Source organism: Rattus rattus, chromosome 2, assembly GCF_011064425.1.
Source record: "Rattus rattus isolate New Zealand chromosome 2, Rrattus_CSIRO_v1, whole genome shotgun sequence".
In the NCBI taxonomy this organism is placed as follows: Eukaryota; Metazoa; Chordata; class Mammalia; order Rodentia; family Muridae; genus Rattus; species Rattus rattus.
The window spans coordinates 229,124,005-229,148,813 of NC_046155.1; the positions used below are offsets into that span (position 1 = coordinate 229,124,005).

General features: G+C 39.9%; 1 protein-coding gene across 2 annotated transcripts in view; it reads left to right on the top strand.

Annotated features, from left to right (window-relative positions):
• Tab2 (TGF-beta activated kinase 1 (MAP3K7) binding protein 2) overlaps window positions 1–24,809 on the top strand; it is a 47,280-nt gene that overhangs the window by 19,592 nt on the left and 2,879 nt on the right. The window contains exons 2-7 of one of the 2 annotated variants that reach the window (XM_032894997.1): window positions 3,622–3,685; window positions 9,211–9,398; window positions 12,627–14,127; window positions 21,069–21,229; window positions 21,434–21,527; window positions 22,508–22,588. In XM_032894997.1, coding sequence (XP_032750888.1) covers window positions 9,297–9,398; window positions 12,627–14,127; window positions 21,069–21,229; window positions 21,434–21,527; window positions 22,508–22,588 — 1,939 coding nt within the window. In that variant the 5' untranslated portion in view covers window positions 3,622–3,685; window positions 9,211–9,296. The remainder of the gene's footprint in view (window positions 1–3,621; window positions 3,686–9,210; window positions 9,399–12,626; window positions 14,128–21,068; window positions 21,230–21,433; window positions 21,528–22,507; window positions 22,589–24,809) is intronic. The other variant, XM_032894996.1, reaches the window with a different exon arrangement.

Below are 24,809 nucleotides of genomic sequence, written 5' to 3' on the forward strand. Positions count from 1 at the left end.
AGGGGAGGGAAACTACTTTTCACAGTGTTAGATTGGTGTGTACAAGAACTGTAAGGGGTTTACAGTCCTCCAGGTTGATAGAGCAGAGATTCAGTTTACTTAGTGTGGGACTCCTTTCTTAGAGGAACGTGTAAAGGTGCCAGCATACTGAGAATCAAGTACAAGGACATCATTCCCAGGAAACTAACTAGGCTACCACTCTTAATAGCTTACTGTTTGTCTAACTTCGAGACTTGCCAACTTGTTTTTGTTTTAATATGAGCCTAAGAAATATTTTTAAAACAAGTGACTCTGTTTTGGTAACAGAAAAACAATTTCCAATGGGTTAAGAAGCACATCTTATGACCTGTTATCTACCACCGCCTTTAAGCATTGGAACTTGAGCAATGCCTTTAATCCCAGCCTTCCGGAGGATGCAGAAGCAGGCAGATCTCCAAGTTTGAGGCTAGCCAGGTCCACAGAGTTCCAGGACAGTCAGGGCTACATAGAGAAACCCTGTCTTGAAAAAAAAAAAAAAGAGAGAGAAAGCTGGAACTTAAAATTAATTTCATTGCTTGAGTATATCTAAAATATTTTCAAGGAAGCTTTTGACCTCCGGAAATAGGAGAACAGTTAAAAGATAACAGGAAATGCAATATTGAAGAGGAGGAGTAAATAACCTGAAAACGAAGAATTTATAATTCCAACTTTATCCGTCACAATAGGTCTTAACAGCTTTTCTGTTACAGTTTGCACTGATCTCAGGCACAGTTTTGGAGATTTCCTAAAGGCCTCTTTCCACTTCCCAAGATGGGGAATTGTGAGACTTGGGCAAGTGAAGACCACCTACTGAAGCAAATGGCTTTCCCTGTAAGCTGGAGCCAAGAAGCCTTTTCCTTCCTTGAGTATTCAGTTTGAGGCTGTGGGCAGCTCCTGCTTTCAGACCTCATGTTGTGTGCTCCACAGTTCTTACCTGCCTACCTCTGGGTTTACTGTGGTTTCTCTCCTGCTTTCAAGGCTCCAGAACCAGTTCCTGGACCTGCTCTGGAAAAGAAGTGTCCAGTAGAGATGAGCTCACTGCAGTTACTTAATTAAACATTTATAACTGCAAATGAGCCAACCAAGGACAGCTACAGTTTGAATTTTTCTATTTCCAGGTATGCGAAAGTTGGGCACTGAAGCTTAGGCTGTGTGATCTATAACAACACACAGTTCACAACTTACAGTTGCCTTGCTTTAACCTGAGTGGCATGGAATCCCCTAACATCTAGTAACACTTGTAGCTTAACTTTTGCCTGAGTCTTTCTAGTTTAGTTTGTTTGCTAGTGGTGGCAAAAGCAGTTTAAGAGAAATGCTGTGAAAGTGCTATATAATGAAGCCCTGCAAATGTGCAAAATAGTACACTGGCATTCATCGAAAAGTAAACATAAAACAGCCGACCTTCTCCAGGTTCATGTGTGAGGCAAGTAATATTGGGGATTGAGTGAGTGAAGCAGACTTCCTCCCAGCATCCTTAACTGTTCTGTTTCTGCTACGTTCACATGAAGTTAACACATTCTCCAGTCACTTGAAATGATCGGGTTTGTGTATAGATAAAACAAATACTGTATTTACATGGTATATTTACCTGAATTCAATTGTATTTCCACTAACTTGCATATATATGCAAATATATATTACTGGCTTGCTTGAAAGAAGCTATAACAAAAGTTTCTTATATTTAGTAATTTGGATGTCTTACTCCTCTAAGAAAAAAGACTCAGTATTTCTTTTTTTTTTTCTTTTTTTCGGAGCTGGGGACCGAACCCAGGGCCTTGTGCTTGCTAAGCAAGCACTCTACCACTGAACTAAATCCCCAACCCCAAGACTCAGTATTTCTTAATGTGGCAATGCAAGAATTTATTTCTCCTTGAAGGCAGTTGTTTGGAGGGGTAGGGGGGCGGCATTGAGATGGCTCTGTAGTTAAAGACAGGCCCTTGTCATCAAACCTGATGCTAGGAGTTTGATCACAGAGATCCAAATAGTGTAAGGATTGTCCTCTAACCACCTTATTTTAGTAAATTAATATTCAACTTAATTATCATTTTCCTGTATCAGGTTAATTCATTCCTTATAAAGTTTATAGTTATGTTCTAAGACCAGAACATGAGTTTTTCTAATACTCTATAGTTTTCTTTTATAAGTAAGGATTTGTTAACATGCTTACTCCCTGTTTTCTTTTAAAGATATTTATGATCAGGATAGATTATCTGAAATATTAAATGAAAGGGGGCACTGGAAAGTAACTTTGTTTCCATAGTAAAATGCTAGCATATTGGAAAAATAATAAGATATGAAGTGGAAAATACACACAAGGTAGTTAGTTATATAATATGTTTGTCTCAGATTTATTGCACTTTCCTTAATCCATAGAAAATGGCAACATCTACCACAAAACCTCAAAACGTCAATTGCCAACTGTGGCTGACCTGCACATTCCTCTAAGAAGAACTTGTAAAGTGGTGAGGCAGAAGCAATGGTCAGCCTCATGTCCTTAAGGCGCTGCACTAAATGAAGAAATTGGGAAGGGCTTTTGTTCGCTTGGTTGGTTTTGGTTTTTCAAGATAGAGTTTCTCAGTGTAACCTTTAGACTACAAGTCCTGGAAAACTTGCTTTGTAGATCAGGCTAGCCTTGAACTCAGATCTATCTACCTTCCTCTGCCTCCCAAGTAATGGGATTATAGGAAGGTTTCTTTTTAAAAAGAGAAGGCATAAATCATGCTACTGACTATTGATTTGTATTGCTTTTCTTTGAAAAGTTAATTATGCTAAGCCGGTAAAGTTGTCTGCTTTTATATAATACTTACTTGCTCACCTCAAGTTATTAAAGGTATTAAGTTAGACCATAATAGCTATCTTAAAATAACTTAGCATTTGGATAACTGGTTTGGCGTATTGTTGTCTTGGCAGTTAACTGATTTCGCAGTGTGATTCCATATTACAAGTTCTATGACAGTCCGTGCTGAAGATTGTTTATAATCTTATTTTATATTTTGTTTGTTTTGTTTTTCATTGAAACAGGGTCTGGTTGTCCAAGGACTCACTACATAAACCAGGCTGGCCTCGAACTCAATTCATCTGCCTCTGCCTCCCAAGGACTAAGATTAAAGGCATTCACTACCATGTCTGGAAGTTCTTATTTTTATCTTAAATGGTAATAGTACTTAAATTTCAGATTTTTTTTTTGGTTGAATGGCTATAATTCTTTTATTTCTATCATAGAAAAATAATATTGACATATGTTTAGATTATCTTGTTAAAATTGGAGTATCATACTTCAAGAAATATAATTCCAGGAATTTGTCAGAAAATACTGTTGATGGCCTGGGGATGGTGGCTCACCACTTTAGAGGCAGAGGCAAATGGAGTGAGTTGGTGGTCTACACAGAGAATTCCAGGCCAACTAGAGTGACATAGTGACACCCTGTCTGAATAGGAGGAGGAAAAGAAAAATGTTGACTTTTTTAGGCTAGTTAATGATATTTGAAATTCTTTAAAAATGAATCGAATATCTGGTATTGTTTACCTGGCCTATAATATGATACTTATATACTACAGCAACAATGTAACATGGATGCTTAGATTATATGATTCTCGTTTTAGGTTTCAATTGGGAATCTTCATTGAGATCAGAAGATTCTATAACTTACTGTAACTTTAAAAGATGGTAGGTAACATCATCCAGCTATTCTGACTGCACATCAGTTTTCTTATGGTAAAGACATTATTTCAAAATAACTCACTGGTAATGTCAGCCAATCCACAGAAGCAACACGAGGTAGGGTTAGTATTAGGAAATGCTGGTGGGGAGGGGGAGGGCGAGGAGGAGGAAGGAAGAACGTGCCTGCCTTTCCATTGGACCCTGGAGAGGCTGATCTGTATCCAGCTCTGTAAAGTGTGATGTATTGCTCCTGAGAATTACTAAAAGCACCCTCCCAGAACAGCGCAGCGCTGACAAGAAAAACGAGATAGAGATACAGCTTTCAAAAGCTTCTGTAACGTCTTTTAAAGCCAAGAGTTTTTTACAAATATAGGACAGTTTTATTCATGTGTTAAAAGGTCAAGAAATGATCAGGTGATGGTGACTCATGCCTTTAATCCCAAGTTCTTGAAGACAGAAGCAGGCGAATCTGAGTTTGAGGTCAGCCTGGTCTACAGAGTGAGTTCTAGTACAGCCAGAGCTACACAGAGAGAGCCTGTCTCAGAACAACCAGAAACTAACAAAAGTAATGATGCGTAAATACTATAATAAATATTGTACTTTGCCTCAAACAAGACCTAAAATTTGCCTGTGAAATTGAGCTTTATGAATTACTGAACAAAAAGTTCTGAAACCAGAGGTAACACCGGGTGTTATAGTGCAGTGCCTAAAGAGGCTAGAGTTACAGGCAGTTATGAGCCATCCTAACATGGGTACTTGGAACTGAACCTGGGCCCTCTGAGTGAGCAGTGTAAATTCTTAACTACGAGACAGCTCTGTGTCCCTACCATATACTTTTTTAAGTACTTAGTATACAGCAGTGAACAAGATAGTCTCACCACTTTGAAGTGGTGAAACTGATGTTTTTGTGTGAAGATTTTTGTTAGCAGTCAGGGATTGGTTCTGAGCAGTGGAATTGCATTGTGGGTAGTAGTCTGGTAGCTAAAATCCACTGCAGTCTTCTAGCCTCTTGAGTGCTCTATGCTATACAGCAGCTTCCCACTATTCTCCCAGCTTAGCATTTCACACTAGTTAATACAGTTTGTAAGGATGAAACAGCAGTAGCCTCTGCACTTGTGAGTTTGAGGCAGGTGGACCATGAGTTCAAAGGCAGCCTGGGATATAGAGCAAGATCTGTCTCAGTGATATGTGGGCAGTTTGTATGTGATAATAGTAAAGACTCTCCTCAAGTGTATTTCTGGGCCTCTAATAAAACCCACCCGCAAGTGAGGTTTCACTGGCCTCTTCTGTCATAGCAATTGAACGCCCTTACATGGTCTCCCTAGTACCCTTTCCTCGGCTTCCCCTTTCTTACGCTACCCACACTTCCTCCTCATTTCTAGAGTTGACCTGTTTTATAGTCTTGCTTCATCTCTAACATTATTCACATAGTTGTACTTTATGAGTTTCCAACTCCCTCAGTGAAGATCCCTTTGAATACTCACAGCACAGTTTATACAACTTCTCGAGTACTTGAGCACAGGCGTACATATTGAAGGGATCTGCGTGTCTCAGTTTTTCTAATGTACATTAATCATTTGTTCTATGAAGACTGAAAAAGAACACCTCAAAGATTAAATCAACTTCAGAATTCTGCAGCCAGGGGAGCATGAAGCCCTCCTACTAAAATTTGATTCCTTCCTACTTTGTGAGAACCCGCAATATTCAAAATAAATAATCATGTTGCTACCTGTTTAAACTTTTTTGCTCTAAGCTAGACAGGCTTGATAATATAGTTAATACAATTAATATAATCATATACTGTGTAATCTTGTAAACTCCTGAGTTTTTACGTTTTGTAAAAATAAATGGGGGTTGGGGATTTAGCTCAGTGGTAGAGCGCTTGCCTAGCACGCGCAAGGCCCTGGGTTCGGTCCCCAGCTCCAAATAAAAGAAAAAAATAAAATAAATGGGTAGTATTACTGTTTTATTGATATTTGGTTTCTTTTGCTGTCATTGTCATCTTAACATGGATTATCCATTGATTCTCATGACAGTTGAATACTGTCATCATTTTATACAGGATGATAACTGAAGTATTAAAATTCAGTAACTTGCCAAAGAGAACATTTCAAGAATCCTCGCTTTTACTTAGCAACTGCTATGTGTCAAATATATGTGCTCTATATACGTTAGTTACCTCATTTAGTTTGAGATGAGATAGTGTTGGTTACTTCCATTTTTAACTATTAAGATGGTTTTTGTTTTCCTCTTTGTTTCTTTACCCTTTTTAGCTGGAAAAAAAAAATCCTCCAGAAACTAACATGACTAAAGTTCAATATTGCTTCTTTTACTCTTAGGAAATTCTACTTTTTAGGAAAGTTTGTTCTTGTCTCAACTAACATTGCTACCTTCTTTTTTATTTTAATATAAAAGAAAATACTTGTCATGTTTACATTATGTGGATCTCTTAAGAATTTTATAGAAGGAACCTTATCAGTTCCTTGGATTTTAAGCTTTTTGGGAGCTCGAGTGGATGGCCCAGTCTGAGTTCAGTACCTAGAACACATATAAAAATGCTACGCATGGTGGTGTGTGCTTAAAATCCCAGTGGTAGAGAAGCAGACAGGTGGGTTTCTGGGACTTACTGGCCAACCATTCTAGCCTATTCAGGAAGTTCCAGGCTAATGAGAGGCTATATTTTAATTGCTGTGTCCGCATGCCAGCATTTTCCTCAGGCATCTCCACATAAAATATTTACGAATATATAGAGGTACTCCAGTGAAATCTGGAAAATTCGGTGTTTTCTTCATCTTCTCTACTGCCTGTGCTTTATACTAGACTTTAAAGTAGTAAAGAGACCCTCAAAAAGCATTCCTTGAACATATTCCACAAAAATCTTACTTTCCTTCACAACAGTAATATTGCTGAAATATACTTAAGTGGTAAATGACAAGTGACACCCAAGTTTTCAGATAGATTTTGGTTTGGCATGGCATGGCTTGGTTTGGTTTGGTTTTCGAGACAGTGTTTCTCTGTGTACCCCTAGCCATCCTGGAGCTCACTTTGTAGATCAGGCTGGCCTCAAACTCAGAGATCCACGTGCTACCCGAGTGGGATTAAAGGCGTGCATCAACATGCCTGACTCAAATAGATTTAAGATAGAATTACTAAATTTGTTCTTGTTCCTCCTTGACTTGAGCATAGTACCCCTCAGTGTCTTAAAAATTCTGTATGCGTATTTCCTGCTAACCAGAGGTCATGGTTCCTCTGCTTTGCAGCACTGCTCTTCACTGTATATTTTAGAAAGAACTGAGGCAGGAGGATTGCCCCAAGTTCAAAACTACCTTGGGCTAGAGTGTGAGCCCTGTCTATAAATATGCTGTCTCACTGGCCATAGGTGTCTCAGGTTGTGTTTAAGATTTCTTTCCCTGGTTTATAGCAGTTAGACAATATTGGGCCTTTTGTGTGGTTTTCCTTAGATTTGTAAGTTTGTATCATTTGCTAACTTGAGAAAAATTTTAATCACAATTCCATCAGGTTATCCACCTACTCACTTGTGTCCTGGTTTCTGGTCTCTAATTACAAGGACATTAAGTTTTGGTATTACCTGCTGCACTCTGAGTGTCTGGAAGCCCCGCTCCACTCACTCATAGCTCTGTCCATCTTCCAGACTGCTTTATTTTCTCCTCTTTCTACTGGGGATAAGCATGTCCAGTGGAGTTGTTTCACATATTTTAGTTCTTAAATAGAAAAATGTTATATACAAATTTCATGTATGAATCCACAATATATTGCACTTATCTCCAGAGAAGTCTAGGTCCACTCACCCTCATGCATGAGGTGCTTCCAAGTTCACACTGCTGATCCCAGCAGCCACGTCATTCTGGGCCTGCTCTCCATTGGCTGCCTTTTTCTTAAGTATGGATTTGTTTTTCCTGTTTGATTCTAAACATTTAAAATATAATGAAGGACAGGGTCGAGTGTAGAAAGTCTGGATTCTTTCATGTTCCCGACTGGATAGTGATGCTTAGTTTGTTTTAGGGGACAGCTAGCTATGCTGAAGCCAAACTAGAAACCCTGGAATCACAGATGGGTTATTTTAACCGTTACCTGGCTCTTCCAAGTGTCTCTCTCATATATGTAGTTTAGAGAGCAAACCTAGTGTACAGAGTACTACGCAAGATTAGCCTTCCGACTCAGATCCCTCTTTCTTCAGGACCTGCTCTGTCCTCTCAGAAAGTGGGCAGAAAGTATAGTTGCGCATTTGAATAATGTTTCTCATTTGTGTCCTAATTGTCTAGAAAAGCAAGACAATGGTAACATGCTGTGTATGCTTTAATAATGGAAGAGATTAGAATTCTATTTCATTCTTCATCTTTAATTAATGAAGGTGTTTCTCATTTAGATGTTTATTTTCCCATTCCTAATATTGCATGTAAATTTTTTTCTAAGTTTAAGTCATTTGAGATGTGCTTTAGAAACTGTAATGTGAAACTTCACAGTAAAACTTTCATCTAATGATGTTGCATCTTTTGTGAACCTAGAATTGGTCTAGTCTTGGGAATATAGTAGTTAACCTCAGAGGTCTTGATCTTCTAGAGATCACTTATAAATGTCACAGGGAAAAAGTAATATGTGGATGTGATTTTTTTTTTTTTTTAACATGGCAGAATGGCTAGGGAAGCTGTTTGTCAGTGGGTAGCATTTGATGAGTGAAGAAGGTAAGAAGTAAACAAGAGAGCCTTCAAGTATCTGAGGGAATGTTAAAGAGTACAGTTAAGTTCAAAGCCTCAAAGAAGATACCAGAAGCCCATTAGCAACAGAGGGAACAGGAATGTGGTAATTAACAAGAGGTCTCCTGGTATGCAGTTTTGAGGCACAGGGGTAGAAGAGAGCTGCTCTGGTGTACCGGTCCCAAAGATAGTTTATGGGGAAAGACTGAGGGTGCGGGAGGCAGGGGACTAACACAAAGAACAACACAGGTAGAGAGGGGACCATTAAAAGACTTACAGTAATAGCTAAGGTGGAGTAGGGTGGCCAGGAAAAAGCAGTAGGGGCAAGAAAGAATTGTCAGATACAAAGTACTTTTGCAACTATCTGATGGTAGTGAAGACTTGGTTATTTTGTGTAGAGGAGTTAATTGTGCATTTCAGAACTGAATATACAGCAACATAGAGAGTGAAAGCATTAAGTTTTAGATAAAATACACATGGTCTTTTAGAGCCACATTTTAGATTCTCAAAGTTTTAATGTGTAATCATTAAGAAATGTTATTAGTTCCTGATTCTCCCTAAAAGAGTAAGGAAAGACAAGACAGCATCACAGCAGTTTCCTAATTGGATACGTCTTAGCACTGCCATTGTAGAGCATACAGATAGGAATCAGATCATTTCGACATTGTCTACTAGAAATGAAAGTATGTATAGCTATATGAAAATTAATAAACCTAAATAATACTTTTATAGTTTATAGTTAGGTGCTGTGATTATAAATCCATAGCAACATTCATTCTAAAGTCAGTTCTCAATAATTTTTTTTTTCTTTCACAGAAAATGCTTGGCCAGAAGAGATGAGTACTAATTCCACCCAGGCCTAGAATTGCCTATTGAGATAGTCCTGAGCAGGCGACATACGAATGGCCCAAGGAAGCCACCAAATTGATTTTCAGGTTTTACATGACCTGCGACAAAAGTTCCCTGAAGTGCCTGAAGTTGTTGTATCCAGGTGCATGTTACAGGTCAGTGTTCACTGGTTTCTGGATTTATTGATACAGTACTATTCATAATATGAATCTGATGATTTTTAGATACTGGAGGAAAACTTTTTGATAGCCTTACTGTGCTGTAATGAACAACGATCTTTGGTATCTCATAGTAGCGTGGCCTCTGGCAAAGGAGGGCTCTCAGTATCTGCCTGTAATAGAGGTTCTAGTTCTACTCTCTACAATCTCGCTCCCTTTTCCTCATCCTCTCATTACATTTGTAAAATTCCAGGTCTTTGTATGAAAATGGGAAAGTCATTGGTTCAGAAAGCTTATTCTTCTATTGATGGGTACATTTGTCAAAACACTGTACGTCAGTCTCTTCTCTCTGACTTGAGTGATTTTATGAACAGTGCATAACTTCCCAATTGTGAAGAAAAAAATTTGTTTCATATTTCTAAGTTTTCTTTATAAATTTTCCAATTAATTTCTCCAATTTCTACATTTTCTTAGTATACAAAATTCTAGAAATCCATAATTCTACATATTTAGTGATAGTTGTAGCTGGCTATTCATCTTCCTCTCAAAAAGTATTTTGGAGATCCCTTCAAATTTTGGCAGACTATTTTTAAAATTTGTTAATGTATAAAATCTTTATCCTGCTTTATAGTGACTACATATGTCACCCACACCCTTACCATCTTTTATCTGTGCTTTCAGTTGTTCTGTGTACTTTCAGACTTAACCTAGTTTGAGTCCCACCAATCTATCTACTTCCTTTCTAAATGAAGATACTATTGTTTCTTGGCAGTGTAAATACAGGGTGCTATATATTTGCCTTTTTAAATTTTTTTCCATGTTCTTCAAGATGAATTTTGGATGTCTTGACTCTAATCCTATAGTACACTAGTCTGGTCTGGAGTCCCAGCTCAGCTCTATAGCCTGACATTATACTCTACATTATAGTTAGCCTTGGGGACATGAAATTCTCCAAACTTACCTGGTTCTTTTATACAGTGGTTAGACATGTGTTTTAGAATAAGCAGACGAGTTCAGATTTTGATTGTTACCAGTAGTAACATCTATGACCCACATTTTTACTTCATTTCTTTTACTGTTCAATGAGAATAAAAATTTTCACAGAAAAGTATAATCCAGGTAAATTTACTGGTAGGGTATCTCAGTTCTAAAAAGAGAAACAGTAATGGAAAGTTCCCTATTGTAAATATTTGGTGAACGAGTCACTAGTTCGTTCACATTTATCAACGTAGAATATAACGGAAAAAAAAGAGGAGAAAAAGGAATCTTATGTATTAAAAGAATTGTCTTCCCAAAATACTCTTTTGTCATTACTTCTCTGTTCATTTGTGTTAGTAGCTCTCTCAACTGCTTAATAACGACTAAAGTATAGTACCATTCACTTCTTTAAATCCTCCATTGCTTAAGCCCAATCTCCTTTTACAACCATGCGGTTTACAAAGTTTCCAATGTGAACCTTCACTCCACTTAGAGTTACTTCATTCACTGTGTTAGGAACGCTGTTCACCTAATTCTCACAGTTACCATTCCCTTCATCAAGAGCCTAGGGTTTCTATGTTACTTTGGTTTTTGTTTTGGGAGGGTTGGTTGGTTGTCTGTTTTTCTCCTCATCCAATTTGCTTGTGCCCTGTGAACCATCAAGCTGTATGTACCTCATTAATCCAGGAGTGTATGTCTGTGTGTGTGCCCACATGCATGTTTGTTTGTGTACATTAGTGTGTATAGGTACAAGTGTGTGAACAAAAGTACATGCGTAGGGGCCTGAGATAAGAGCAACCTCTACTGTTGTTTTCTAGATCTTTCCATGTTTTTTTGTTTGGTTGGTTTTTTGGTTTTGTTTTGTTTTGTTTTTTGGAACAGGTCACTGAGCTAATTTAGTCTTGTTCTAGTATACATTAGTATACATTTGTTTAGGGCTGACCGCTTGGAATTGCAGGGCTCATCCCTGGAGAAGATTGGGTCTCCCTCTCTCAGCAGCCATTGTCTATAGCTCCTCATCCAGGGATGGTACCTTATGTAGCTTCCCTCGTCTGTCCATGCTGGCTTGTTAATGGTGGTGTCATTGTGCAGGTCTTACTTAGACAGCCAGAGTGTTAGCATTTCATGGGCTCAGCCTCCCTCTCATTCCAGAGGACACTGTCACACAGCAGGCATTCTGGTCTGCTGACTCCTAAAGCTGTATCGTCCTTTCTTCCACGGTGTAGAGGTTGTGTTGTGGATGTACCAATTGATGCTGGGCACCCCACAGTTGATTAGTCTCTGTATTTTGACCAGTTATAGATTTCTGTAATGGTCTCTGCTGCAAAAGAAACTGCTTTGATGAGGGGTGAGAGCTACACCTGACTGTGGTTTTGTATAAATACTTAGAATTTAGCTGGGGTATTCTAAACCCAGCTAACGGTCCTTGGCTGGAGAGGTCATAGGCCTAAGGGAATTGACTACTGCCATTTTCCAAAACTGTCTACCTGATTGAGTTACAGGCTCTTTAGGGGGAAAAGCTCAGTTTTATTCGTTATTAAGTCTTCCATGAGCTCAGATTGTTGCATATGTGATTGATGTCCAGTAAGTATTTTTCTGGAGAATTTATGACCAGTGGTGTGGTACTTTATTTAAAAACACTTTGTGTTGGGTTTTGCTTTTTTCTGCATGTTGCTCTGGAATGTGGGTGCTCTGTTGAAGGCAGAGACGTGAACTCAGATCTATTGTTGGCTCCTTTATGCTTACATTTCATTTCTAGAGGCATGTTTTATACAAAAGGAAGAAGCACAGGTAGATTTGACACAATAAGCGATCTTTAAAAGAATCCATGTACCAATTGGCTATATAAATACTGATTCTTTTCTAAGTACTCTGAAGAACTTTGCATTTTATCATTTCACTTTAAAAAGAAATTTAACTATACCTTATTATATTCTTAAACTTGATTACTCTGTTCATTGTAAAAATTGTATTTTTAATTAGGCTGCATTTTTACTGTATTTAGATGAGTCCATTTAACAAAGTAGCTTCTTAGACAATGATTTATCTGTTATTAGTAAATTTTTCCATTATATGAACAATGAGAATTAATACCTTAAACATATATATAAAATAGTTCTCAAATCCAAAGATGTCTCTTACGATTATATTTGTACTCTTGTTAGTCGTGTAGTATTCTGTGGTAGTGATAATCTGTGCATTCACTTCTCGTGACTAAGAGTGACCTGTTCTTCTTTTGCTCTGTAGAACAATAATAACCTGGATGCCTGCTGTGCTGTTCTCTCTCAGGAGAGTACAAGGTATCTTTACGGTGAAGGAGACCTGAATTTTTCAGATGAGTCTGGAATTTCTGGTCTACGCAATCACATGACTTCTCTCAACTTGGACTTGCAGTCACAGAATGTTTACCACCATGGAAGAGAAGGAAGTCGAGTGAACGGAAGTAGGACTTTAACACACAGTGTTAGCGATGGACAGCTTCAAGGTGGGCAGTCCAATAACGAACTGTTTCAGCAGGAGCCACAAACAGCACCAGCTCAAGTTCCTCAAGGCTTTAATGTTTTTGGAATGCCCAGTACATCTGGTGCTTCTAATTCAACACCACATCTTGGATTTCACCTAGGCAGCAAAGGGACATCAAACCTCTCTCAGCAAACTCCCAGGTTTAATCCTATTATGGTAACGTTAGCCCCAAACATACAGACTGGCCGAAGCACCCCTACATCTTTGCACATACATGGTGTGCCTCCACCTGTACTCAACAGCCCACAGGGGAATTCTATCTACATTAGGCCTTACATCACAACTCCTAGTGGTGCAGCTCGACAGACACAGCAGCATTCTGGCTGGGTATCTCAGTTTAATCCCGTGAACCCTCAGCAAGCCTATCAGCCTTCACAGCCTGGACCTTGGACTACTTATCCTGCATCCAATCCTTTGCCACATACCTCAACCCAGCAGCCGAATCAGCAGGGCCATCAGACCTCTCATGTCTACATGCCTATCAGTTCGCCAACTACTCCACAACCGCCAACAGTTCACTCGTCCGCTAGCTCTCAGTCTTCTGCCCATAGCCAATATAACATTCAGAATATTTCAACAGGACCTCGAAAAAACCAGATAGAAATCAAACTTGAACCCCCACAAAGAAACAGTTCTTCAAAATTACGTTCTTCTGGACCTCGAACTGCCAGCACTTCCTCATTGGTCAACAGCCAGACCTTAAATAGAAATCAGCCCACTGTTTACATAGCTGCCAGTCCTCCAAGCACTGATGAGATGATCTCCCGTAGTCAACCCAAGGTCTACATCTCAGCCAATGCCAGCACAGGAGATGAGCAGGGCATGCGGAATCAGCCTACACTCTTCATATCCACGAACTCTGGGGCTTCTGCAGCCTCCAGGAACATGTCTGGGCAAGTGAGCATGGGTCCTGCCTTTATCCACCACCACCCTCCCAAAAGCCGGGTGTTAGGTGGCAACTCCGCAGCCTCCCCTCGAGTGGTGGTGACGCAGCCCAACACAAAGTACACCTTCAAAATCACAGTTTCTCCCAATAAGCCCCCTGCCGTCTCCCCGGGGGTGGTCTCCCCCACCTTTGAACTTACAAATCTTCTGAATCACCCTGACCATTATGTAGAAACAGAGACTATTCAGCACCTCGCGGACCCTACTCTAGCACACGTGGATAGAGTAAGTGAAGCACGGAAACTGAGTATGGGATCTGATGATGCTGCCTACACACAAGGTAAAGCTAATATCAAAGGGGGCATTCTCCATGCTGGGCTTGGTGTGCATGTGATTGCACAGCAGAAATGGGCGTCAGCATGCCTGCGGATCTCTTTAATTTGTTTTGTGGTACTGGCCTTGCTACGCTAAGTGTTCTTCCACTTAGTTGTATCCCTTGCCCAACTTCCGTCTTTAAATGTCCCAAATAATAGTACTTTAAAATGAAATTATTCATGTAAATTTTAATGTTATAATCTAGAGTTACTAGCTCTTCAGAAAATTAATTTTGTTTGTTTTTTTTATTTTGTTTGTTTGGTTGGTTGGTTTTTCTTTTTTCTTGCCCCACGCCCCCCGGAGCTGAGGACTGAACCCAGGGCCTTGTGCTTGCTAGGCAAGCGCTCTACCACTGAGCTAAATCCCCAACCCCAGCTTGTTTGTTTTTAAATATTTTTATTTTGTTCCATAGTATGAATAATGTTTTGCCTACCTGTGTGTCTTTGTACCGTATACTTTCCTGGTGCCCACAGAAGTCAGAAGAGGGCATCATATCCCCTGGAACTGGAGTTAAGGGTGGTTGTGAGCACCATGTGGGTGCTTAGAACTGAAACCAGGTCCACTCTAAGATCAACAAGTGCCCTTAATCACTGAGCCATCTCTCAAACCCCTTAATGCTCTTCTGATGCACTGACCTTATGACTGAGTTTCTCAAAGGACTCTGAGTCTTTGGTCTTGCTTTGTTTTAAACTAATGCATATGAAGTGATTCTTCCACCATGCAGGGAGTGGTGTTTTCCCATTCCATAATCCTCTATGGAGTTTTAAAACATCAGGTGCCCAGGGCCCAGCCTAAATCTGCTCAGTTAGCATCTTGGTATAGTGGGCTGATGCTCGTATGTATTGTAGAGGTCTGTGAGTGGTTCTGTCTGTACTAGAAATTATGTTAAAATTGATACTACCCCTATACTATGACTAACTGAAACTTTTTCTTTACGTTCAGCAGTGCCTGAGTTTGTATAACTTACTAAGTTCTTCCGTAGGTCTCAGTTGCCTCTCTTGGGGGAGAGGTAGTCTCCCTGTGTTTGAATATTTGCTGATTCTTAAATGTAGAGCTGAGTTTTTATGATGATAAAATACAATGAAGTAGACATTTGTATTTAACTGGGCATTTTAAATACTAGTTTTTGTATTTAATTTAAATGAGGAAGCAAAATGTTCTTTAAATACTCTGTCTCCATATTGTTTTTCTTCCCATTCTCTCTAGAATCTCCTACAATCAAGTTTTCCCCCAGTGCAGTCACCCAGAAAACTACTGTCAAGGTCTTTGGTGATGGCATTGTTACATCCTCAGTAGACATCTTTGAGCCTTCCTCTCCCTTCTCTGGAGATCAGCCACCCTCTTGTCCAGGAAGCACTGTCTCACAGTTGTCCTCATTGTCTTATGCTGTGCATTCTCCCCTCCTCTGCTCACCTCTTTCTTTGATCCTAGTGAGATCAGAGTCTCCCAGCTCACACTTAATAAAACTCTTAACCTCTTTCCTATCCGTTCTTTGAGTATCTCATTTGATCTCTTGATTTTTGTTACTTGTTTAGACAAAACAGTCCTACATAGTACAGCTCTACTCAAGACAAAATCTTCTACTTTAGTCCCCAAATGTGGGGTTGTGGGCCTCTGCCGCCATGCCCAGCTCTGGCCTTTGATTTTACATAACATTCTATAGACCTTAATTGGTAAATAACATTCTATAGATCTTAATTGGTAACTTTTAAGCCATACTTCTTCCCTGAGTTCAAGGCACCTTGTCTGCACAGTACCCCGCATTGGAATATCTCGTGGGTTTCTTAAATTTACTGAGTCTTGAAGCAGCCTCTGACTTTCCCACCAGTTTATTTTCCCTTAGTCAGTTACTGGCAATTGAATTTTCTAAAGATTAGAACAACCTTGGGAACATCCTGGTCTCCTTTGTTTCACGTTCACATCTGCCAACTCTCCTTCCAAGTCTACCCAGAGTCCTGTCTTCCCATCCACGTAGTCCCTGTCCTCATAAATGCCACCACCTCTCAGATCAGTGTGTTAGCATCTGACCCTCACTGTTCAAAACTACTTCAGATCCTGTCACTGTGCAGGTGCTAGCTGTCTATTCACAGTAAAAGCTCTCATGCCTGCCATGCCTTCTCATCCACTTTTTGGCTTTGTCTGTTTTTACGTTTATTTAGATTATGAGTGGTTAGAGTATGTGTGGTTATAAGAGTGTTTATGTTCACACACGCATACTTGTGTGCTTACATATGTGGGTAGGAATGCATGTACTTTATTAGCAAGTGAGGGCAAAAGACTCACTCTAAGTTAGTTTTCTCCTCTGACCTTTACATGGTTTGTGGGGATCAATCTCATGTTATCAATTTATAGGTGTCAAGTGCTTTATTTACCCACTGAACCATCCTGCTGGCCCCACTTTATCCTTTCAGCCAGTACCTCACTTGATCCGTCCAGCCCCTCTTGTCTGAAGGTTACAGCAAACACAGAAGACAGCATCCCTTGGTGTCTGTGTACTTACTACTGTCCTACTGTTTGGACTTGGCTGAGAACCCACTGAGCTGTAAGCTCCATTCCTCTTCCCTCCTGATGGAGACCACCGAGAGAGGACTGCTGAAAGTAGGGCGCTGTCCCCTTCTCCCCCATAGCGGCTGCTGTCCTTGAGCTGACACTCCTCATTAAGACTGTTGTCACAGGGGAAAGAAAGATACATAGTATGTGTTAGAGAAGCCAGGGCTCAGCAGACAAGCACTCAGTCTCTCTTCTCTAAGCAACCTCTCTAAGAGTGATTTAGATGGCAAAGTATCTTTGTTTAAAAACTTAAATACATAAGTTATATTTTAATAATACGATTCCAGTGTCTTGTCTCCAGCCATACTTGTGATTTTGTCATCCTGTTAATATCAACAGAAGCATTGATTTTATTGAGTGATTGCCTTGACTTGAGCCTAAAATAGAAATTCAAGTTAAAAAACTTGAGAGTTGAAAAGTTGATTGAGTTTTGTGTTTCTCATTCCTTGTTGTTTCTCACCAGCACTTCCTTACAAGTCACAACACTCCTGTTGGAGATTTAATAAAATTCTGGTTGTGATACACATTCAGTGTTTTTTGTTTTTTTTTTCCAAAAGGAAATACAATTTAAATTATAGAGTTAAAAGGAAATACAATTTAAATTATAGAGGTAAAAGACACTCAGGTGTACAGCACTCTGTATCCACAGTTACCAGTCCACTTCCCCGTCAGCGCCATCAGACAGGAGCCGCAGAGGCTGCAGATGTGGTGGTGGCTTCCTTCTGAGGCATTGTGCTCCATCTCTGGAGAGCCCCGCCCAGCCCGGCAAGCTGTGTCTTGTGCTGATGCCTTGATGGGTGTCGTCGGTGGTGGGTGTTGGTGGCGCACACCTTTAATCCCAGAGCTCAGGAGGCAGAGGTAGAGGCTGGTGGACATCTGTGAGTTAGAGAACAGCCTGGTCTATACTGTGAGTTCCAGGATAGCCAAAGCTACACAGAGAAACCATGTTTCAAAAAAAACAAAAAGAAAAAAAAAAGTACCTTAAAAGCATGAAAGTGGTATGCAAATTAAAAGGTCTGACAAAAAAGATATGGTAACTGTCTCCACCTCTAACCACTCACCTGTTAAATACAATCGCTTAACATTCTTTATTCTTAGTCACTCATGTATACATAAAACTACATATACACACACAAAGCACATTTTAGTACATGCTATATACATGTGATATCTGTAAATATATGGTTGAATCCTGACCCTCACAAGGCATACAGACTTCCTCATTCACTAGACAGCACAGTGTAACTGCTGTTTATATAATGTTTGTGTGATGTTAGATATCATCACAAATAATCCAGAGATGTGCTTATGCAAATAGTGACACTATCTTCTTTTTCTGAGTCAGGACCTTTCTCTATAATGCCCACATAAGCTTTGACTTCATGCTCTCCCTGCCTCATATGCAGTGTCATTAACAGAGTAGCTGGTGGGCTCTGTTCAGCACCATCCCCACCCAAGAACCAGATAGGAAGCGTTCATCGCTGCTCCATGACACAAGAAATGCCAGCAGATCAGTCTTGCTCCTGCCATGGGGGAGGGAGGAGGGGCTGGAGTTGGGGGGTTCTTTTGGTAAAGCAGGTCCCGTAGCCACACCTACCTCTAAGGAAACTGCAGTTCTGCATCCCACCATGTGACTACCACAGGAAATGTGTTCACTTTGTATGTGAAGCTTCCTAGACCTCTTGGACTAGTCCTTGTGCCCCATTTATGAGTAGAGAGCACTTTCATAGTGTTCACAAGAGTGTTCTTCCTTCTCTCAAGTGAATAAATGATTGGAAAGAAAATACTTCCTTGTTCTGTCACATAGAAATGTACTATGTGGAGGTTTCTTAACTTGTCAATGAGGGAACATGAGTGTCGTCCTCGGGCACCTTGTTTCTTATCTTGTGAGCATGCCCGTTATTAAGGGTCTTCATCTACTTCCTTGTTACTCGCAGGGCCTTTTACTGCGCCCACCAGTGTTTTAATGCTTTACCTTTGTGCATTCACATTTGCCGGTCTTTTCCCTTCTACTTTCTGGCATTTGTATCATAATTAGAAAACCTTTCCTGTTCCACAATTTGGAAAAGCAGACAACAGAAATGTCCTGTGTTTCTCTTGGTTATGGTGATGATACTTCTTGAAACCACAGTCAACTAGCTTTGTGACATTCCATCACAAACTCACAGACTGCTGTGCATCTCCTTTTAAAGTAGAGATCTATGGGGTTGGGGATTTAGCTCAGTGGGAGAGCGCTTGCCTAGCAAGCGCAAGGCCCAGGGTTCGGTCCCCATCTCCGGAAAAAAAAAAAAAAAAATTAGAGATCTGTCTAAGCTGTAAGCAGGCTCTGAAGTAAGCTTTAGATGGTAAGGTACCTCATGGCTGTAAAACTGCATGTAGAGCCTTAGTTATGTACAAATAATGCCAACACGCTAGTGTCTAGCAGTGGCCATTATCAGTTGTGTTAAAAGTCTAGCTCATGTCTTGTCAGTACAAGTGTAAATGATGTGGATATCTCAGCTCCAGAGCTTCCTTCCGCATCATCTCAGTTTTCCTGCTGTGTCTGTTGTTCGAGTTACAGTCCCTGCTGCAAGATCTGATTTCAACTAGCCTTAAAACTGTCACAACAGATTAAAACAGGAGGCTTTCAAAAGCTGCCATCCTTGAATCTTCTGTGACTCAGTCACCAAATAAATGTCTAGTAGTAATACAGCAATGTATAATTCTTGTCCAATTTTTTTTGAGTTCTGTGTCTTTCATGTCCTTCCTTGGTGACTACGTTTAAACACGCATTCTTTATTTCTCTTTGTTATTTTAATTTAGAAACTGGGTATTTCACTTAGATAGTGCACCTTGATTCCTTTCATTTGTAATCCCTAAACACTTAGCTGTTGGCATTTAAGAATGGCTTCTGTGTAGATTTAAGCATGGCCTGCAAAGGAAACGCAGACGACAAGCTGGTTCACTGGGCTTGGGGCCATCCTTCCGCAGACCCTGGTGTGCTGCTCAGGTGGTGTGCTTCCTAATTCCCCTGTTTTCTAGTGTTTGGTCTCACTTTGCTTTCAGCAGTCTCCAGCGTCCTCACCCACCCGACCACAGTTGTCTTGTGGTCTTCTCTGTGTGTGTACTCAGCTTTCTGTCGTGTCATTACAGTCCGTTTTTATTTCAGCAGCTGCCTGTTGTTTGTACATTCTCCCACACTTTGAAAATGTGTTTATCTGAACTCTTTGATGATTTAGTTAGGTGAACAAATTGTTCCATTATCTTCTAGAATTATACTTTCTTCAATTTGGGGACATTTTTAACCAGTACTCTTCAGATCATGACTTTTCGCCACACTCTGCCTGCCCCTAGAATTCCTTTTTAAGTGAACAGGTAAACAACATTTAGGAAGTGATTCAGTCTGGAAAGTGCCATGTAGCCAGTCTGTTTACCATACGGTTACTGTGGAGCCCCGAGCAGTGTGGCAGTGCTACTGTATACCTAGACCCTGTAGACCTACTGACTGCAAGCCTGTGCAGCACATCACTGTACGGCACTTGATGCTTGAGGCAGTTGTGAGACATTCTGAACATAGGAAGGACTAAAAACACTGTGGCTTGAGGTACTTTCTCACATCAGCTTACTTTTTTTGGGTAGCATCATCCTGGGGTGTTTTTCCAGTCCAGTGTCCTAACAGTCAAGGTCCCTGTCTGTGGGCTGGCTCCCGGAGAGGTGCACCGATGTTGACTGCTTGATGAGCTTTTCCCTGACAGCACAGCATTTACCCTACGAGATTTATTGCTTTTTTTTTTTTTTTTAGAAATCCTGCTAAAGTAATTTCACAAAATGTCATCTGAGAACGAGAAAATAAAGTATTTATCTAAGTGACGTTTTTTAATGAGAAGTTTGAATGATTTGTTAATCTTCATGTGGTTTGAAGTCATTCTTGTTATAATCAAAATCATTTATCTCATTCCATATTTTTGTATGAAATGTCTGTAAAATTTATCATGTTAGAATATCTTGAGTATAGACTGTGGTGTCACACTGGAGAGAAGAGGTTTGTCCTTCCCATGTGTCAGATGTGAACTACAGAATGAGCAAATGAATTAGGTTAGTTTAGTAAGCTAGAATCTTTTAAAAAGTAACAGACCACAGACACTGTCTTCAGCCATAATGTGGCTTTCATTCAAACCATTAAACCATTTTTAGGTGTGCAATATTTGGTTAAATAATTAAAAGTTTCCAAGTCAAGATCTTTGAAAATTTAAGTGCATCCCCATATTTTGTTTTAACGTAGCCCTGGGATTCTTGGCAGAGGTCGCAGAATTGCTTTTCTGCCTGAGAGTTAACTGCTGGAGTGGTTTGGTCCTCATGTGTGTGTTCATGTTGCAGCTCTGCTGGTGCACCAGAAGGCCAGGATGGAACGGCTTCAAAGAGAGCTCGAGATGCAGAAGAAAAAGCTGGATAAACTCAAATCTGAGGTCAATGAGATGGAAAACAATCTAACTCGAAGGCGCCTGAAGAGGTCAAACTCCATGTCCCAAATACCTTCAGTAAGTCTTGTGCAGCCGCTGTGGCCTCTGCCTGACCAGGAGACTAGGCTGTCTGCCACAGTGTAAGGCTTTGTCTAGCTTTCTGCAAATGCTCTTAGTTCATACTTGTTTTTCTGTCCTTCCCTTCCCCTGCCAACTGCATTCTTTGTTCAGTAATGACATGAAAATTCAATACAAACCTTTTTACATGGAATTATTTTTCAGCTCGAAGAAATGCAGCAGTTGAGAAGTTGTAATAGACAACTCCAGATTGACATTGACTGTTTAACCAAAGAAATTGATCTTTTTCAAGCCCGAGGTAAAGTTCAGTGCATTCTCAGCTGAAATTCATTGATTGATCTGCCAAGTCTTTTCTGTGGCTGAGAACAGGCTTACCAGTCCCTGTCTCAGAGCGTTTTAGCTTTGGAGCCAGAGAGTGCTAAAGGACAGTTGGGTTGTAGTCCCTCTTCCCCCAGTAAGTGTGTAGTTGGTTCAGGGAATCTGATACACGCAGCAGCCGTAGCTCTTTTGTAGCTTGTGCTGTAGCCTGTGGAAAAGGAAGACAATGGTCATATGTATCGTATTTCTAGCTGCATGTGAAAGGTTTGGCTTCTGTGTGCAGCCTCTGTACAGGGTTTATTAATAAGGATGTGTAGCTTCCCCTTCTTTTTCCTTTAAGAATTGTGTGTCCTCCTCTCCCTGGCACTGCATTGGATGATAAAATAGAAAACGACATAAAAGTATAGTTATATTCTATGGACAATGATAGGATTTGATACTTTTCAAGCAATTAGTAGCCAGCATTAATTTCTTATTATAGTAAAAAGTAATGAGATTTAAGTTAGTTTCATAGAAAACATAAATAACACTGAAACCTAATTCTGAAATTGGGGAGGAATAGAAAAGACAAAATTTAAAGAGAAAAAGGAAACTTAACAAAGAAGTCTTGAGTCCTGTTTCTGTATTTAATCCAGCATCCATTAAGCCGAAAGATGACATTTTTCTTAAATTGATGTTAAAATACCAGTAAGCTCTCATTTTACCTTGTCACATTCTAGTTCTTTCTTACAAGCATTAATTGTACTTCTTCCCAGTTCATCACTTGCCTCTGTTTATGAGTACTCTCTTATATCTCTATTTGAGTTATGTTCTTGAAGTCTTATATAACTTGAAATTAATAGGGTATAATTTAAAGCATTTCTTGTGCTTATTTTTAGAAAGAAATGCTTGATTTAAAAAGTAAAGTTAAATCTTTTTTAGCTATAAATATTGATATATTTCCTTTTTTACATATTTCAGGACCGCATTTTAACCCCAGCGCTATCCATAACTTTTATGACAATATTGGATTTGTAGGCCCTGTGCCGCCCAAACCTAAAGGTCAGTGCGTCCGTTAAGTGGGAACTGTTACTTAGATTTTGGGAAGCAAATCTTAGAAAACAAAATTTTTTTTCAACCTTCCACTTTAGAAGTGCATCTGTCCAACGTTAGTATTCTGGAGTGAATTCATCAGGGAGATGTTTGTTTTTATTTACATTCTGGGGTTTGGGGAGGATGCAAAGATGTGATGTATTTAACATTTTAGAATATGTTTGAGGCCTTAGTAGCTATTGTGTACTCCCAAAACAGAAAGTTTGGGTTTAAAATAAAGTTCAAAGGTGTAGTGTCTTTACATTTTTAAACAGTGATAAGCAGGTGCTTTAGAGAAATTCAGATTTGAGAACACTGTTCTGTATAATTCTGAGTCACATATCCTGAATTCCAGGTAAATTTCAAAACAGTATCGTCTAGTAACCTTTGACAGCATTCAATCACAGCATATGTGTGCAGCAGACTAGGACATGAAGTAGGCCTTGTGTTTGATCCAGGCATTAGGATTTGTGTGCAGACGAAATTGTGTGCATAGATCTGACTGACTGGAATTAAATGTACAGGCATATATATTTAGGTCAGTATTTTCACTATTCATTATGATACATAATTTGCTTTTAGCCCTAAGAGAAGTAAAATGATTTGTAATTGAACATACAATATTAAGAAAGCAAATTCTGACTATAAGAAACACAGAGCATGACAGGGTGGACTACACTAAGTGAACAAAGAAACCATGTCATGTCCATAGACACATGAAAAGACCAGGATGGAAGCCTGTCCACTCATGATTAAAGCATGAAGTCCAAACTGCATCAGCTGGGAAAGGTACCTCCTGTGAAACCCGATGGCCTGGACTCAGTCATTGGAGAGAGACAACTGCAGCTGTCTTCTGACATATGTGCCCTGGCTTACATGCACACAGTCCACACGATAACAAGTAAATACAAAGAAAGTCAGTAAGCGAAAGGGCATTTAACCTCAGCATCATAAAGGCCGTTTATCACAAGACAGGAGTGCCCACATTCTACTTCTTTCAGTAGAGGCCCTGCCCTCACCTGAGCAGTTATGTGAGAAGCAGCAGGGCACCCAGTCAGAGTCACCTCTAACAGCAGAAGAGACTGATGCTCTTGTGGGTTCTCCGCTGCCGTTAGCCATAGAGAAATATTTCAGAAATAATGTGTAACATTTAGGTAGCTTTCATTAGTATAGTGTTATAATCTATTTTACTATGAGTTACTACTCTTTTACTATACCTAATTTGTAAACTAAGTTTTATAGGTATTTGTGTTTTAAGAAAAAGCATAGTATTTATCAGAATCAGTATTAGTCATAGTTTCAAGCACTCACTGTTAAAAACTACTTAGTAAATTCATTAATGTTGCAGTATATAAAAATCAGCTATGTTTCTTTGTACAGTTATGAAAAAATTCATAAATATCAAAAAAGTTTCATTTCACATTAACAATCAAAACGTTAAAATAGGAGTAAACTCCACCAAAGAGGCAGAAGAATTTTTTATCAAAATTATAAACACTGAAGAAGGAAATTATCAGAAATATTCATGTTCATGGATTATAAACATTATACTGTCGAACTACCTACAATACCCAAGATCTACCGTTTTTGTTTTGTTTTGTTTTTACTGTGCATTGGTGTTTTATCGGCCTGTGTCTGTGTGAGTGTGTCAGGTCACCTGGAACTGGAGTTACAGACACTTGTGAGCTGCCATGTGGGTGCTGGGAAGTGAACCTCAGTCCTGTGGAAGGAAGAACAGCCAGCGTTTTTCACTGCCAGCCCCAGTCTACAGATTCTACACACTTGCAGTGTCATTGTAAAAATAGGAAAGATATTCTAAAACTCAGACGGGACTCCAAACAGGCAGAGCCCCCGTGCATGAGGATGGAGCTGGAAATAGCACACTCCTGCTTCAGAGCGAGTGACAGGCAGTGATCAGAAAGGTGCAGAAGCATGGCCCCAGATACACAGCAGTGGGACAGAATAGGGACAAGCAAGGTGTGTCAGTGCTCACCTCCTCTCACAGTGGAGCTGTAGATAAATGATTCGGGAAAGCTGAGTCTCCATATGCAGGATGATGGGGTACACACACACACACACACACACACACACACACACACACACACACACACACCACACCCATATATAGACAGTGACTGAATGAAGCTGCAGGAAGGTCACATGGTGAGGGCTCTTGGTGCTGGCCAGCCCT